The sequence below is a fragment of the Camarhynchus parvulus genome, chromosome 5, assembly GCF_901933205.1.
Source record: "Camarhynchus parvulus chromosome 5, STF_HiC, whole genome shotgun sequence".
In the NCBI taxonomy this organism is placed as follows: domain Eukaryota; kingdom Metazoa; phylum Chordata; class Aves; order Passeriformes; family Thraupidae; genus Camarhynchus; species Camarhynchus parvulus.
Genome location: NC_044575.1, coordinates 22,484,116 through 22,502,348, shown reverse-complemented (window position 1 = coordinate 22,502,348; position 18,233 = coordinate 22,484,116). Strand labels below are relative to the sequence as shown.

Below are 18,233 nucleotides of genomic sequence, written 5' to 3'. Positions count from 1 at the left end.
CATCTTAAAACAGAGAAAGAGAATAAACTGATCCAATGGTAAGTTTCCTTAAATGTTTACAAGAAAGTACTTCTTTGTGAAACTAGGGAGCTTTCAACAATAATTGGCAAAAAATGAGGCTTAAATTGTACATGAAAAGGCTGGGATTGAACAATCCAGTTAGTCACAGATTGAATCAGGTTCAATAATGTCAGGGTTCTAACAGAGAAAAAAAAAAGTAACTTAGACTACAACAACACGGAAGTTTTGAGTATGGGAATCCTCAATAGGTTCCAAGGCATTCTGTCTAGCCATATGAGCAGTTTACACCCTATTAATAGAAGTTGTGTTATGCTCCACCCAGCCAGTTGACAAGTCCTACACTGCTCCCTGTATTGACTCCTCATTATTTGCTAGGTGCAGTGTGATGTCTGTTATTAGTACCCCCAGCCTGGTACACCAGAGCACCTCTCCCTGCAGAAGTCTGACTGTAACAACATCCTATTGCAGCTATAGTGATTAGCTGGTTAAAACTGCTGACCAATCCCTGCATAATCTAGAAAGGACATGGGGAGTGGAACAGCAACTATACAATGATTCCCTCTACCCCCAAACTCTTTGCTGAAGGTGGTCTTCTTCCAGAGCAGTCAGTTCCCTTCATCTCTGCTTTGTTCCTTTGAAGACAGTTTGAATGGCTTTTTAACTGCACGATAGTAAACAGTATTCCTCACTGTCCATCTGAAATTGTATTCCCCCCTGAAAAGAATTTTAAAAAAATCCAAGCCCAGTACTGTTTAGTATTTTTCCCCATCAATACACTGCTGTTGAGAACCTAAGGAAAAAATTGATGTTAGGGAAAGCTCATAATTTCATAGCTGTATGAACAGACCTCAAAAACAACAAAGCTCCTTACTAGAAGGGAAGAGATTAATCATAAATGCTTTCACTCCTCTTCACATTTCTAATCAGAAAGGGTCAGCACTTCTCCAAATAGCCAAGGGAAACAACACCCTTTACAAACATGTAAACTGCCTCTTTTCATTTCAGTTAAGAACAATTGGAAATTGTTTACCCTATCCAATAATAATTTTCAGCCCTGCCTTCCATGGGTAGCTTCAAGAGCACAAGATGGCTCCTGTTAACTGGGCAACTCTTAATATGACCTCAACAGTATTCAAGGAATATTTTACTCCTAATTAAAAGGTTTAGTCTGGAGTCATTAATAGGGAAGAATAGAAACAGTTCTTCCCACAAGTAATTTCAACAATCCATGTTATAATATCAGTACCTGTAACATACAATAAACAGCTTTAGTCATCAAACAGCTTTATTCCTCCTTAGTCCTTATCACCACAATTATCAGACCATTTTCCCCCCATCTTGAAACCAACATCAATCTTCCATGACCACTATGATTTCTTCAAGAAAACAAACTGCAGGCTGTCCTATCTCTCCTTCCTGTCCCCCTCTGTCCCAACAGACAGCAGGGGCTTGAGACAGCAATTATGGCTATCATTTTAGTTATAACTTAGACATAAAGAGAAAATACTTACACAGGGCTTGCATTCAAGGAGCAATGGTCCACCATCATCTCTGGGAGGAAATCCAACTTGAACGCGGCCATCACCTCACTCTCTGACAAACTCCTAACACTAAATCAATGTACTGCCTAACCCCCCAACAACACCACTTCCAAAAGTCCTGCAGGTCTTAACACTCAGCCACACAAAAAACACTCAAACCACAGAAACAGAAGCTCAGGGAGACCAGCAATAGACACCACAGAAACAGGCTGGACTGGGAAAGGGACATGGAATCCCAGATTAAAAAGGGGATGTGACCATGTGAAGGGAGGCTCAGCTTAATACACAATGAAAATGCTGATGCACTAGGCTTGTTTTGTGCAATTTTCCCTGGCGAAGCAGTACTGAGTGCACTGTCAGATAAACAGAGTGTCAGATCCATGAAGATAGCAATGGGTAACAGAGCAGAAAGAATACAAACTCCAGTCTTTCCACCCCCAACTAACTCCTTATCTCCCAAAATGGCAGACCAAGGCCTTGAAGTTCAGACAAGCACTTTCCAACTCAGCAATACTAAGGTGTGAAGTCAAGAGGTTTCTTCACCATAAACATTTTTAATAGCTGATTTCACTCTCTTCCCCTTGTGCTCTACTATTGACACTCTCAACTTCTATGGCACAAAATGCCAACTACAATTTTTCTCCAAACCTGCCAGAACAATCAAAGCTCAGATTATTCAAAATTCCTTAACAACCACAGAACATCAAAACCAAATCCTTTTATAGAAGTAAAACATACATTGTTCTGGAAACAACACTTTGTCTAAAAATCCAGATATACAGAGTCTATAAATGACCAAGAAAGGGAAAAAACTCAGTGATTTACTGAAAACCATTTTATAATCTTTGAGAACACTGATCACAACATCTCAGCTGCTTCATCATTAAAACAGACATAGCACGTTGATCAAGGAACTGTGAGATGCATTTATATATACAATGCAGGCTTCTTGTTAAATCTCCAATACCCAAACTAATGGGGAGATAATGTGGATAAAACTGGATACACTGTGAAATGCAGAAATATTTGACTGAGTGGAGTGAGTGCAGCAGAAGCAGATGACCAGGAGGAATGGTTAATTGGAGTCTAACATGAGACCAGCAACCCTTATATACGGTTGTTATAACCACAAAATAACCTCTCAGAGCATCAAGGACTGCAAGTTGTGATCACATCTTTCTCCTCTGTCAATGGCTGCAATATGTACTTGCAGTTATTTTGACTGGCCAGTATACATAGCTTTATTTAAGCTTGCACAGTTACAGTATGTCAGTTGGTTTTTTCATAAATAATGTTTCCACCCCTGAAAAAAAAAATTTATAAGAGAACCTTTCTTATCTTTTGCCAGCAGTGAGGTTAATTAAAAGGAGCTAGGCCTTGTAATACAAAGACATATGCGTACACTGCAAAATAAGAGAGGACATACATTTCTCACACATCAGATATTCAACAGTAACTACTTCATGCATGCTCTGACTATGTGATAAATGCAAGAAAGCATTCTCTTTAAAGAAAAAGGTGTAAACTATCTGCTAAGCACCATTGTTAAGAACATGCAAATAGGCATTAGGGAGCACAGATCAATTTTTCAGCTTTCAATAAATGAAATTGTTCTGTCTACCTTTAGACACATATTACAGGCTTCCCACTTGAAAAATACCATGTTGAGTAAAGTCCATCATATTAATAATATTCAAATGTTAAAATGATCCTAGAGCCCATTTCATGCACTTGTCTAAAATGAGACTGCAGAGAAAAACTTTTCAGGTTTATATGATTAGAACAACAGATTACAGGGTGTGATTCCTAGGTGAGATGAATTTATAGATCAACACTGTAAATTCTGGCCCTATCCAGGAAGACCAGAACTCATTCCTTCTGGTTTTTCACCCATCTTTAGCTTTTTACATCAGCCAGTAAAATGCCCCAGCTGCCATGCTCACTGTAGGTTCAATGAAAGACAACGCTGGCAACACATTGTCTACAAAATGGGTTTAAAAAATGTTACTGAGATTGATTAGAAATGTTACTGAGATTGATTTACTGAAGAAAATTACTACACCATTACAATTTGATCCTATGCCCACCCGTTCCCACATCCCTCTGCTCCTCAAAATCAAGGTCCTATCTTCTTGTTCCATTAAGACAAAACTGCAATGCTACAGGCACAATTTGTTGGAAAGGAAGAATCAATACTAGAATGGTGCATAAATACCTGAAGATATGTTAACCAAGACTCTGGGTGCCATACTTCTGAAGCAATGATGGCAAGTTCAGTGACAAAACTGTGTACAAGTGGGTTTGGTTTAGTGTTATTTAGCTGAAGGCTTCAAGCTAGTGAAATTAAAAGACTTACAGACTTCACTTGTGAAAATATCAAAAGGAGTGGAAAAACATGGTATTTCACTACTGCACAGAAATAAGAATTGAATGAGGAAAAAGTGTTTCTTTAAAATTAGAAAAACACAAAAGTTATCCTAACCATTTCTCACAAAGAAAGAAAAATAAGGGAGCTAAACACACTTATTTTTTGCTCAGATGTCAAATTCCTGCTGGCTTCCAGATCCATTCTTTGACTGTTTCTATTCAAAGGATAACAGAAACAATATCTGAAATTCCAAGCTCCATGGACTGTAGCTACACATTTAAACGCTGTGCTATCTGACAATATGAACATTAAAAAACTTCTATGTACTACACATTAGATCTCAATTTTTACACTTCTGAAGCCCTAGATGATGCTGCAGAATGTGTCATTATATGTGCTCCTCAGAGACTGCAGAGTACAAACGTTGAAAGCTTTTTGCTTTTTATATTTACAGAATTACATCACATCCTAGGGCAAAAAAATCCTGAAAATTCACCACAAAACCGAAAATCCTCTACCATATTTTCTTTCCTAATAAAGCCTAGTTTTAATGAGCAATTAACTCTGAAAGCTGAAGATATTACCACCTTTTATTTTATACATTCTGTACTCAGACAGCATACACAAATCTGAAGCTGTGGGACTACTGGCATGGTGAGAGCAAGCTATGGGAAAGGATGTAGGCTATGGGGAAATCAGACACTGTGAAGCTCTGAAGGAGACAGGTCCTAGAATAAACTTCCCCTTGTATTATCTGTGCACATCCAGATTCTTACAGTGCTGCTGAATTGCAGTTTTGTTTTTACACTGATAGCCCCTAGGTTACACGCATCAAAATACAGCAGTTGCTTGTCAATATTTTGTTATTTCATTGTTGATCGTGTAAGCATGTGGTCAGAATGTTTTCTGCTTGTGTTGAAATCCAAACTGTCTCCCCATGCCTCACTGGGTACAAAAAGCCCCTTACCTAGTTGCCAAAACTGCAGTTTCTTCCTCTGCCAATCTCTTTGACTGTTATGCACTGTGGGTACACAAATCAGACACATTGAGAATATTTAATTTGCCATCAAAATACATGAAGTTTTTGGGCTGCCTACAATTCAGATTAAATTAACTGAAAAACCTTTTACTTATGTGAACTTTGATAGAAGTTCCCAGAAGATGGAGAAAAGGGATAGGAGGGGAAGACAACTGCCTTTACCTTGGAAATACCAAAGTTTTGTGGTGCTCCCTCTTATGCATTTATCTGAGAGCAGATAAATGAGATGTAGATGCAGAAGAATTTTTACAAATCAGGTAAATAAATTTAATTCTAAAAATAGATCCTACTATGAGCTCTTGCCCCCCTCCCCTTCCTCAAAATATTTCTGGGGAAAAATATTTGAGGTACATCAATACATTCCTGATCTACTTCTCTGGCTTGTGAATGAAGTCCTGTAGCTTCTACTTCAATTAATTCTGTGAAAGCTCAAAAGGAATGAATTATGAACTTTCATCTGACTGAAGAATCCCCAGGACTCCCAGCTCTCTGCCAGCAGATGAAACAGCAAGTCACCCAGTCTTCTGGCTTGCAGAATGAGGCTTTCTCTGCCTAAGTACTCTTAAAAAGAGAAAAATGAAACAGCAGCTAAACATACCTTTTTTGATAGTAAATAAAAATTGGAGCAGTAAATTATACAAAATTTATTTTGAAAAGTTAGGAAATATTTTTCTTGAAAAAGGAAATGAAACTTTGCACTGAAGTAAGGAACTTTGTTATTCTAATTAATTCTAAACAGTGAAACTTATAAAAAGACAAGGAATACATACAGGTACATTTTTGTCTCAAATTGTTTATGGGCCTCCTCAAATACATATGATTATCTGTTCTTCCTGCTATACAACATACACTTCACACAGAATCTCTGTGAATGGCAATGATAGGCCTAGAACATACCAAAGAGTGGGAATTTGCCTATGCATTTGTGTTAGGACAAAACACACCAAACTATGCAAAAAAAAAAAAAAAAAAAAAAAGAAAAAAGAAGAGTTGTCAAGTTATCCTGTTAAAGCTACTCAAGAACTGAACTGTGCACATATGATGTAAATGCTCATTAAAACATCTGCACTATATTCAATTGCTTTAGTGAGTAACACTAAATCCTCCCAAAGAGCTCCCCCAACACCATGAACTACACAACCAAAAAACTCAAACCCCACACCTCTGGACTTCAAAAAATGTGACAGCATAGACAGCAACCAGTATATACACTTTCCTTTCTTTTTATAATGCCTTGCAATTGCTTTCACTATGCCACCACACAACTGATGAACAAATTCAATCTGTGATATACACAATACCTGGCTCACTCCCAAGGACTGCTTACACCAAATGGCAGACAGCAGCTCTGCAATATGAGAGCTTATCTACCAGGAAACAGGTTACAACATCTGTTCAAATCTGAGAAGCCAAAAAAAACCCACCCCAACTGCAACTGAGTCCTGCTCTGCCAGTGACTGCTACTGACAGCACGTCTAATGAGAACTTGGAAGAAGCTGAATTACCAGACTTAGGACCCTCTTATAACACATGTATGAAGTCTACAAAGTTTAAGGCAGTGGCCTACAAACTTTTACTCTCATCTTCTGATACACTGCTTCTTCACCTGCTTGCCTGTGAGGGGATGCAGGATTGTGCTGTGAATATCCTCACGGGGCTGTGGCTATTGGAATTCTGCGATGTGAGCAGCCCACAGCTCTGCAGACAACGATCTGCTTCTCTGGGACAGAACAGCTGCACGAGGCTACCCTGAGTTTTACTTTCTTAGAGCACAGCTGAGAGCTAACACAGCAGCATGAGGTTGCTAACCCAGTGCTTGACCTGCTGCAGCTGCATCTGCTGCTTCAGTGATGATGCTACAAAGGCTTGCATAGGCATTACCAAAGAGAGAAAAATGGAATTGCCTGGTCATGAGACTACCCCCTAACAGGGACCTAAAACATCCATCTCTGACCATAAAATTTCTCATTACCCTATTGTCAATATGGAGTATGAAAGCTGACAGCCTTCACAGCATTACCTTGAGGTATAACCAATTATTCCTTCCAGAACCTGGAAGGAATAATTTTTTTTTTTACATAAAAAACCTCCAAAGAATTTAAAATACCTCAGTCAGCTATAGTGCGATGTACAGAGTGATAAAAAACTTCAGTTAGTATATGTGGATTTTTCCAAAGGCATACAGTGTGCACTCACCCTGTTTTCAAGGAGAGTACTTGTGCAGCACTAGGACAGTAGACTAATACATTAGCACAGTGAAATAAGGAAAAAATATACCCACATGTAAGTAAAATCTTTAAATTAAGACAGTTTCCTAGAAACTTCATATTCTCTTTGGCATTTAATTATCTCCATACACCCGTTCCCCAATGATATATTACATACTAACATTCATCTTCATAGAAATACAAGAAGAGGTACCTGGATTGTTTTCTTTACCTTATATTGTAATATATTTTCTTTTGCTAGCTTAAGTTTTGTAATTAAAGTTCTCAATTGTTACCTTCAGAACAATGATCTGAAATTTATGTTACATTTCTGTCTTTCCCTGATACATTTTGTTTATTTTGCAGATTTCTGTGTCTTTTTCTGACTACCGGAACGCAGAGAGAGTTGTGAATGCAACGTGTAGTTTTGAATTTAAAACTAAGTCACAGGACACAGGAAAACTTACTGTGATGCAAAGAAGACAACAAAAGTCTGGCTGAGAAGACACTGCATTAAAGGTACCAGACACAAAGCATATAAGCAAACAAACTGCTAGAAGACCAAATAATAAATTTGAAGCAATTAATGCAGGACAACCCCTTAAAGCACCAGTACCTGTAGAAGAGATAACAACAAGCCTTAATGCAGGTTCCCTAGAAAAATTAATTTTGTCAAATCACAGACAAGGAGTAAACATCACATGCTTAACCCTCTTTGCAAGACATTTTACAATTAATAATTGATATTAGGAAAAAGCATTGATGTATCCCAGGGCGATTGCTTTTAAAGCAGACATGTACAGCTTTCTTCCCCTCATTCTGGTATACTAGTTCTAGTGTACTAAAGATAAGAATAACAGAAATAATTTAAAAAATTAAAGATCTTTATCCTTACCTCTAGATTCTGGTTTGTTTTGTTGGTTTTTTTAAATAAATATATGTGAAATGTCTATTTCAGGTACTGCTTAAGCCCTACAGTAAGGTATGTAAAGAAAATATCACTTTAAATTTGTATTTTTTTAACACACCCAAACATTCCAGTAGTTTGATTTTGAGAAGCATTTTGAATTTTTCTAATCACATTGCTAGAACATAAAAATTCTTACACTTTGCAAGAGAAAAAAACTATGGAAACCTTAAATACCTAAGAGAGATCGGAAAGACCTGTAGACACTCTGGCACTGCAGACAGAAAAAACTTCTTGAGAAAGTAGGAAAAGTGGCTTGGTCACAACAATAGTAAAAGGAAATTAAGGCAGCTGTAGGACACAGGAGACAAAGCAGGAAATGAGTATAAGAGGAGAGGACACACATTTCTACCCTGTGGAAGGACAGGGGACAGGATGAAACATTTTAGGCAGCAGCAAGGTTCGAGTTTTCCCCTTGCACCCTTTGTTTTTGTTTATTGACTGAATTCAGACCCTGAGACACAGAAATACAGAGGGCATACCACACTTGCACTTCAATGCTCAAATCTTTACTGCAAGAGAATAAAAATATGACGCTTGGAAGCAATCTTGTGCTGAAGGCAAGGTACAGATTTCACTTAAGAGTGTCTTTGCCCTCTTTCTCTCTCCTAAATGTTGCCTCTGAGTTTGGTTTGGTTTTGTTTTTTTTTCTTTTTAAGATGGATATAGCCGAAGGTAAACTCCTGGCCATGTTTTTGTGCAAGAAACAATCCTGCAAGCAATTCTATGGAACAGAAAACTTTGTTTCAACTTTTTTTACCTTGTCAAGAAAAACACAGTACCTACAAATCTGGTTTCAGATACTCCTGCATTTTCCTGTCCTCTCCTGTATGACATGAATCTGAAGCTCTGTACATAGTCAAAAAGATACACTGAAAAAACCATTTTGCAATCTTTACAGTATTCACCAGATTTTTAAGGACTCTTAAATCTACACATTTTAGGACAGTCTTCTGATACTGAAACAGAGCCAGAAGTTATTCCCCTAGTAAGGACCTGGCAATCCAGTCATTCTTGGAAAGCTCTCAACAGTCTGCTTGTCCTCAAGCCAAACATGCCATAAAGCATTACAGCAGGCAAGACAACTACATTTACACACAGAAGGCTGTGTGGTTGCATATTGGACCCAGGGGGAACGACAGAACCAGCCGTACAATTCCAAGACAATACCATGTACAAAGATTGTTATATTTTTGTATTATTTATATTAACCTGCAGGAGGAGAACCTCTGAATCAAAAAACACTTTTAAGTTTATGGCAAGCAACACATTTTGTGCACATGTAAACTAAAACCTTAAAGTAAGAACTGGCCAGAGTCACTTTATTTTTACTTAAGAAATGTAATATGTTATCTTAACTCAAAGGAACAAACTACAAATTATTATTCTCCTTACTGAAATGTTTTAGAATAGCACTTAGACACATTTAGAATTTTTTCTGATAGTCTTTTTTTCTTCTTCTGAGTTTCAAGAGACCTTTTGGACTAAAAGCAACAAGTCTCAAGTTTCAGTGTCCTTTGCGGTCCCCAGAACAGTTGGACAAGCCATTTTGAGGAGTCCTTTAATATAAAATTGTTTTTATGAATAGTACCAGATACAAACAAGAATCAGTTAATATTTCACTACAAAAATAGTAGCATTTTTGTAGTAGTATCTCTCTCTATTTAATTTTATCCAAAGGAAAGCTTTTTGTTGCATGTTACCCAAAGAAAGTTGAAATGTAGCCTAGACAGGGGCTCTCAGTTGACTGGGAGGGTCCAGTTGACTGGAAGTTAGCAAATGTTACACTCCATTTACATGAAGAGTTGAAAGGAGGATCTGGGGAACCACAGGCCTGTGATCCTGACCTCTGGGATGGGGAAGGTCATGGAGCTGATCATCCTGAGTCCCATTACACAACGTGCACAGAACAAGCAGGGGATCAGGCCCAGCCAGCAGGGGTTTCTGAAAGGCAGGTCCTGCTTGACCAACCTGATCTCCTATGTCAAGGTGAGCTGCTGAGTGGATGAGGGAAAGGCTTGTGATGTTGTCTACCTGAACTTCAGTAAAGCCTTTGACTCTGTTTCCCACAGCATCCTCCTGGACAGGGTGACTTTCCATGATATGGATGGGTGTACTCTTTCTGGGTAAAAGCTGGCTGGAGTGCTGGGCCCAGAGAGTGGTGGTGATTGCAGTTACATCCGGCTGATGGTTGGTCACCCAGTGGTGATCCCCAGGGCTCAGCATTGGGGCCAGTCCTGTTTAATCTCTTTACCAATGATGTGAGTGAAGGGATCAAGTGCATCCTCAGCAAGTGTGCAGGCAACACCAAGCTGTGCGGGAGTGTTGATCACTGGAGGAGAGGAAAGCTCTGCAGAGAGATCAGGGTAGGCTGGATCCACAGACTGAGGCCAACTGTGTGCAGCTCAACAAGGCCCAGTGTCAGGTCCTGCCCTTGGGTCACAACAACCCCATGCAGTGCTACAGTCTGGGGGAAGCAGGGTTGGAAGGGTGCCCAGCAGAGTGGGCCTAGGAAGGCTGGCTGACAGCAGCTGAACATGAGCCAGCAGTGCCCAGGTGGCCAAAAAGGCCAATGGCATCCTGGCCTGGATCAGCAACAGTGTGGCCAGCAGGACCAGGGCAGTGATTGTCTCCCTGTACTTGGCACCTCAAGAGCTGTGCCCAGTTTTAGGCCTCTCACTACAAGGACACTGTGAGGCTGGAGCACATCCAGAGAAGGGCAAGGGAGCTGGTGAAGGGTCCGGAGCACAAGTCTTACAGGGGGAACTTAAATGAGCTGGGGTTGCTCAGCCTGGAGAAGAGGAGGATGAAGGGAGACTTCTCTTTAAAATTACCTAAAAGGACATTGTACTGAGGTGGGGGGGTCAGTCTTTTCTCCCAAGTAACAAAACCAGACAAAAAAGCCTCAAGTTACACCAGAAGTTTAGATTGGATATTAGGAAGAATTTCTTCACTGAAAGGGTTGTCAAGTATTGGAACAGGCTGCCCAGAGAAGTGTTACAATCTCCATCCCTGGAGGTACTTGAAAAATGTGTAGATGTGGTGCTCAGGGATAGGTCTAGTGACAGGCTTAGCAGTGTTAGGTTAATGGCTGAACTCTATCATAGCATCATGTCAAGAGTCTAGTCTCTGTCTAGACTCTAGTCATGGAATCCTTAAGGTTAGAGAAGACTCTTAAGATCACAATCTACAGTCTTTTAATGCCCATCTCAGGCAATAGAAGGGCACCTGAGAGATGAAGAGGAGTGAAAATGGGTCCCCATTCAGGGAAGTAATAACAAAACTCCTCCCCATCCCCATCGTCCAGCCAGGTACCACTTCAGAATAGGTATGAGGTCCCGGATCTAGAGACCCAACTAGATGGTATAGGAGAAAATTGTCTGCCCAGTGAACCCCCCAATTATGATTCATCTGTAAGACGGATCACTACCTCTAACATCAAGAAGAAAAGAAGGGTAATTGTTGTAGATGATTCCTTTCTGAAGGGAACTGAGGGCCCCATATGTGAACCAGACCCATCCCACAGGGAGGTCTGTTGCCTCCCTTGGGCCCAGGTACAAAATATCACTGAGAGACTCCCTGGGCTGATTCAGCCCTCTGATTATTACCCACTGCTGATACTCCAGGCTGGCAGTGGTAAGATCGAAAAGAGGAGTGTCAAGGCAATTAGAAAGGACTTCAGGGTACTGGGTCAGGTAGTTGATAGGGCAGGAGCTCAGGTAGTGTTCTGCTCAGTCCCTTTGGTGGTGGAGGAAAATGAGGAAAGAAACAGGAGAATCCTCATCATCAACAAGTGGCTTAAGGGTTGGTGTCATCGGCATAATTTTGGATTCTTTGATCATGGGGAAACTTTTACAGCATCTGCTCTGCTGGAACCAGATGGGGTACATCTCTCAGTTAAGGGCAAAAGGTTTTCAGCTCATGAACTGGCAGACCTCATTGAGAGGGCTTTAAACTAGGTTTGAAGGGGGAAGGGGAAGCAGCTGAGCTATCTGTAAGCAGACCCAAGGGTTGCAAGGCTAAGTTAGGGGTGAAGTCAGTAGCCCAGCTGAGATGCATGTATACCAATGCACGCAGCTTGGGCAACAAACAAGAAGAGCTGGAGGCCATGGTGCAACTGCAGAGCTATGATGTAGCTGCCATCACGGAAACATGGTGGGATGACTCACATAACTGGAGTACTGCACTGGATGGATACAAGCTCTTCAGAAGAGACAGAAAAGGAAGAAGAGGTGGAGGGGTGGCCCTTTATATTAAGCAGACTTTCAATGCTGTAGAAATTGAAACTAAGGAAGATGGAGTTGAATGTCTATGGGTAAGAATTAAGGGGAAGGCCAACAAGGCTGACACCCTACTGGGAGTCTGTTATCGTCCACCCAACCAGGAAGAAGAGGTAGATGACTTATTCTATAAGCAGCTAGATAATGTTTCAAGATCATCAGCCCTTGTTCTTGTGGATGACTTCAACCTACCAGACATCTGCTGGGAACTTAATACAGCAGAAAAGAGGCACTCCAGGAAATTCTTAGAATGTATGGAGGACAACTTTTTGTCATAGCTGGTGGGTGAACCCACCAGGGGAGGGACTATGTTAGATCTGCTGTTTGCAAATAGAGATGGGCTGGTGGGAGATGTGGTGGCTGGAGGTCGCTTGGAGCAGAGTGATCATGAAATAACAGAGTTCTCAATATTTGGTGAAGTCAGGAGGAGCACCAGTAAGACTCTTGCATTAGACTTCCGGAGGGCAGACTTTGGCCTGTTTAGGAGACTTATTCAGAGGGTCCCTTGGGAAGCAGCCCTTAAAAACAAAGGAGTTCAGGAAAGCTGGGCATGCCTGAAAACAGAGATCTTGAGGGCACAGGAACAGACTGTCTCTGTGTGCCGAAAGATCAGTCAACGGGGTAAACGTCCAGCCTGGCTGGGCAAGGAGGTTTTGGAGGAACTTAGGAATAAAAAGAGGATGTATCAGCATTGGAAGGAGGGTCGGGTCTCTAAGGAAGTATTCAAGAAGGCTGCTAGAGTATGCAGAAAAAAAATTAGGGAGGCCAAAGCTCAGTTTGAATTTAGAATGGCGACTTCTGTAAAGGATAATAAAAAATATTTTTACAAATACATTAATGCTAGAAGGAAGGGTAAGACCAGCCTTTGTTCTTTATTGGACAAGGGAGGGAACTTAGTATCTGGAGACAAGGAGAAGGCAGAAGTGCTTAATGCCTACTTTGCCTCAGTTTTTAGTGGGAAGATGATGTGCCCTCAAGACACCTGCCCACCTGGGCTGGTAGATGGTGTCAGGGAGCAGAATGGTCCCCCATTATCCAAGAGGAGGCAGTCAAAGAACTACTGAAATGCTTGGATGTTCATAAATCTATGGGACCAGACGAGATCCACCCCAGGGTAATGAGAGAGCTGGCAAATGAGCTTGCAAAGCCACTCTCCATCATCTACCAACAGTCCTGGTTCACTGGTGAGGTTCCGGATGACTGGAAGCTGGCCAATGTGATACCCATTCACAAAAAGGGTGCAAAGGAAGATCCTGGTAATTATAGACCAGTCAGCCTGACCTCAGTACCTGGCAAAATAATGGAACAGTTTATATTTAGTGCCATCACAAAGAATTTACAGGATGGCCAGGGTATCAGACCCAGCCAGCATGGGCTTAGGAGGGGTAGGTCATGTTTAACCTGGTCACCTTTTATGACCAGGTAACCTGCTTAGTGGATGCAGGAAAGGCTGTAGATGTTATTTGGATTTCAGCAAGGCCTTTGACACTGTCTCCCACAGCATACTCCTAGACAAGCTGGCAACCCATGGCTTGGACAGGAGCACTCTTTGCTTGGTTAGGAACTGGCTGCATGGCCGGGCCCAGAGAGTGGTGGTGAATGGTGCTGCATCCAGCTGGCGGCCAGTCACCAGTGGTGTCCCTCAGGGTTCTGTACTGGGACCAATTCTGTTTAATATTTTTATTGATCACATGGATGAGGGTTTAGAGTCTTTCATTAGCAAATTTGCAGATGACACTAAGCTGGGAGCGTGTGTTGATCTATTAGGGAGACAGAGGGCTTTGCAGAGGGATTTGGAACGGTTGGATGGATGGGCAGAAACCAAGGGGATGAAGTCCAATAAGTCCAAGTGCCAAGTCCTGCACTTTGGCCACAATAACCCCCTGCAGTGTTATAGGCTGGGGACAGTGTGGCTGGACAGTGCTCAGGTGGAAAGGGACCTGGGGGTGCTGGTTGACAGTCGGCTGAACATGAGCCAGCAGTGTGCCCAGGTGGCCAAGAAGGCCAATGGCATCCTGGCCAGTATCAGGAATGGTGTGGCCAGCAGGAGCAGGGAGGTCATTCTTCCCCTGTACTCGGCGCTGGTGAGGCCACACCTTAAATATTGCGTCCAATTCTGGGCCCCTCAGTTTAGGAAGGACGTTGAGATGCTTGAGCGTGTCCAAAGAAGAGCAACGAGGCTGGTGAGGGGCTTGGAACACAAGCCATATGAAGAGCGACTGAGGGAGCTGGGGCTGTTCAGCCTGGAGAAAAGGAGACTCAGAGGTGACCTTATCACTCTTCAACTTCCTGAAGGGTGGCTGTGGTGAGCTGGGCATCGGTCTCTTTCTCCGGGCAACAACAGACAGAACAAGAGGACACAGTCTCAAACTGCGCCAAGGGAGATACAGGCTAGAATTAAGGAGGAAGTTTTTCACAGAAAGAGTGGTCAAATACTGGAATCATCTTCCCAGGGAGGTGGTGGAGTCACCATCCCTCCATGTGTTTAAAAAAAGACTGGATCTGGCGCTTGGTGCCATGATCTAGTTGAGGTGTTAGAAGATGGGTTGGAGTCGAGGATCTTAAAGGTCTCTTCCAACCTAGAAATTCTGTGATTCTGTGATTTTTATCTCCATGCCAAAGATTTCCATTTTGGAAGGGGCTCATATCTCATATGCAGAAATTTTATTTGAACACAGACATGGTTTCAGCATGGTAAATGTGTGTATGACAAGAGTCAATACAGAGGTAGGATTGACTCCTTATCTTAAAGCAAAGCTGAGTCCCTCTTATTTTTATTCTCTGTACCAGACCAGAAGCAGAATGCCATCAGTTTTATTCTGATGTACATCTCTGTATATTGATTTATATCTCTGTAGTGTTAATCATGATGAGACATTTCATACTGGAGCATATACAAACAATTTTATATGCTATTATTAGATGTTCAAGAAAAGACTCCATCCTCTTCCATTTGGTCACCTTTCTTATTCACACTTAGGCAGATGAATTCAACTTTGCTCTTAAGATGAGAAACCACGGATCTTGCACGAAATCAAAGCGACTTATTTTCATCAACCAGAAACTTGGTGATTATCTTGCTATTTAAATATCTGATTGTTTTGTTATTTAAGTAATCCAAATATATTGATTCTGGACCTGGGTGGAGAATCCCATGAGTTTGAAAAACTAGGCCAAATCAGTTTAGCCTGTCTCAAAAGATGCAAATTCTTCACAAAAAAGACACAAACATAATGATCAGTATTCTCTCTTTCCAGTCTTCTGTATGGCCCTAATGGACAGCAAAGGAGCAGGAAGCACAAAATGCAGAGCACCAGTCATTAGAAAAGAAGTTGAGTGCTTTGCAACCCACACAATGCCTGGAGACAAATGTCCTCAAACTGGCACTTCCAAACACAGAGGTCAGTCACCAATTCTCTAAAAAAATCACTTGAAAATGAAGGTGATCCTGGATTTCTTAAACCAACTTTAGATCCTTCTACCCTGATGAGTAACATATGGAGAGGCAGGATATCCTGCACTTTAAAGACAAATTTGTTTTTCTTTCTGATATAGACATAACCAAATCCTTCCCAATGTTTTTATGAAAACTGCAGCAAATGTCTGTCCATAGCAGAAAACAACTCTTTCCTCAAGACAATATAAAAACTCAATTCTCCCTGGTTGTCTACAGACCAAAACACACCTTAAATATTTCTGCCATAGCAGAGGTAATTCATGGGAAGAAACATCACCAAATTTCAGTTGTGGTGACACTGATAGAGTTACTTAACACAGCAGTTACAGGTCAATTGTCTCAGAAGTGAACTGAAACTCTTGAGGTGCACAGTACAAACAGTCTGATACGTTCTTCTGTACTTCTCTGACCACACAGTAAATCATTCCAACTTCCTAAACCAGAGAAACAACTAGATCACAGAAGAGTTTTTTACTGGGTTGTCAAGCTGACTCTGTCTATAATGCAAGCTACCATGAGAACCAAACATAACCAAAGGACATAGCACTATACTCTCAGCTGGAAACTGAGAAGGGGCAATTGTCTCAGCTGTCACATGAAACTACACCCTTACTGGACTTCTAGCACGAAGAAAATTGCACCAAAAGATCCTCACATTTGACTCCATGCATTTTCATACTAGGCTATGTTCCCGTTCTACTGCACATAATCAAATTTGTCTCAGTCCAGAAGTTGTTACACTAATACTCACCTTTAGGGTTTCATGTACTACAGAATACTGCAGATTTGTTCTGGTCAAGAAATTACTATGAAGACATGCATTTCTACTTTGCAGTTATGTTTCTAAAACTATTAAATTACAGATGGAGTTAAAGATGTCTATTGACTCAGTATTCACAGCCCTGAACTGTTAACACTCCCAACCCCCTTTGGCAGTATAAAGGCAGGAAACTGCAGAGTTTAAGGTTCAGGGAGCACTGCTCACTGCAGTGGAAAATGACTGCATTCATCACTGAATGTAAAAACACCTCTCTAAACCTTTATAAGGAAGCTCTACTATGCAACTGAGGGATACATACTTTAGCTGGCTCATACCTGCAGCTACACACCTCCGTCCAGCTGTTCCAGTCTTCACTCTAAAAGACAAGGAAAAACACACATTGAGGACTCCAGAGTTAACATCAGATAATAACAAGTATTATGTGAACTCTACCCGGTAAAGCGCTGAGGACTGGGAAAGTAAGCATATTTCTAATAACAGAAGTCATCATGAGGGGATAACAACCCTCAACAGCATCAAAACTGAAGCTGCATATTTCAAATATACAGGGTAAATGAAAGGGTGCACAAAAACGGACTGCAAACACAACCTGGCTGAAAACAGAAGGTTTAGAGCTTACTAGCAAAGTTCAGTGGACTTATGCCACCTCTCTGGCCTTTTTGCTGTCACAACAGTAGCAGCTACCAACAGCAGCAGTCACAATCCTAAACTCCTACATGACGTTATTTTGACAGCTGCAGCACTAACAGATGACCATGAACCTGCAGAGGGGAACTCTAATGTATGACTGCATAAATGGAAATGTCTCAAAAAGTGCTGAATTAGGGAACACAGAATTGAACAAGACAAGGAAAAAATGTTATTTCTACATCTTAAGCAAATCATCAGCCAGGAACCATACAGATTTTCTGTACTAGCACCTCATATCTAGGGGATGCTACTTCATGATTCAAAGTTCTCTTTTTGCAAACTCAGTAACAGATGCTCAACACAAGCTGGTCTGTATTTAAAAACAAACTTGGGATTCTTCATTTGTGAAGTTTCTTGACTTCTTTTCCCCCCTCAAATAATTTCTTCTCTGCCTCCTCCTGGGTTATTTTGCAGAACTACACTCATGTCAGTCTAGCAGTATTTTACAGAAAATCCAAATCTATTTACTTATCTATACTTACCAAACTAAAAACTGCATCCACCAGCAAGCAGAATTATACGAGGCTATCTGAGCTCCCACATTTCGACTGCTTTGCAGGCCCCTACTTAACATTTGATCTACATTTTTTTTAGTAAGCGAGATTAAGTGAGCCACATCCTCCTCTAACTTGCCATGTAATGTACTTGGTTATTTGTCACATGTACTCATGCCCTCTTTTTCAAAGGGAGATCTCTTGAGAAATTTCAATTCTTCTAAATCCTTCCTATTTGTTCAATTTATTTAATAAAGTACTAAAGCATCTAAAGGAATAAAGAATCCTAAACAACCAAGACCAAAATTAATTTCCTTATAATATTTGTTGAAAACAAAACCCAAACTATGAATCCTGACAAACATAATGCAGTTATCTGAAATATGTA

At 40.9% G+C, this 18,233-nt stretch overlaps 1 protein-coding gene across 17 annotated transcripts in view; it reads right to left on the bottom strand.

Annotated features, from left to right (window-relative positions):
* CELF1 (CUGBP Elav-like family member 1) overlaps positions 1–18,233 on the bottom strand; it is a 63,114-nt gene that overhangs the window by 29,552 nt on the left and 15,329 nt on the right. For 8 of the 17 annotated variants that reach the window (XM_030950602.1, XM_030950594.1, XM_030950595.1 and 5 more), the window contains one exon: positions 16,960–17,016. In XM_030950602.1, the coding sequence (XP_030806462.1) occupies positions 16,960–16,973 (14 nt within the window). In that variant the 5' untranslated portion in view covers positions 16,974–17,016. Of the gene's footprint in view, positions 1–1,532; positions 3,647–4,897; positions 5,463–16,959; positions 17,017–18,233 lie in introns of those variants that run through there. The other 9 variants (XM_030950607.1, XM_030950604.1, XM_030950606.1 and 6 more) reach the window with 6 other exon arrangements.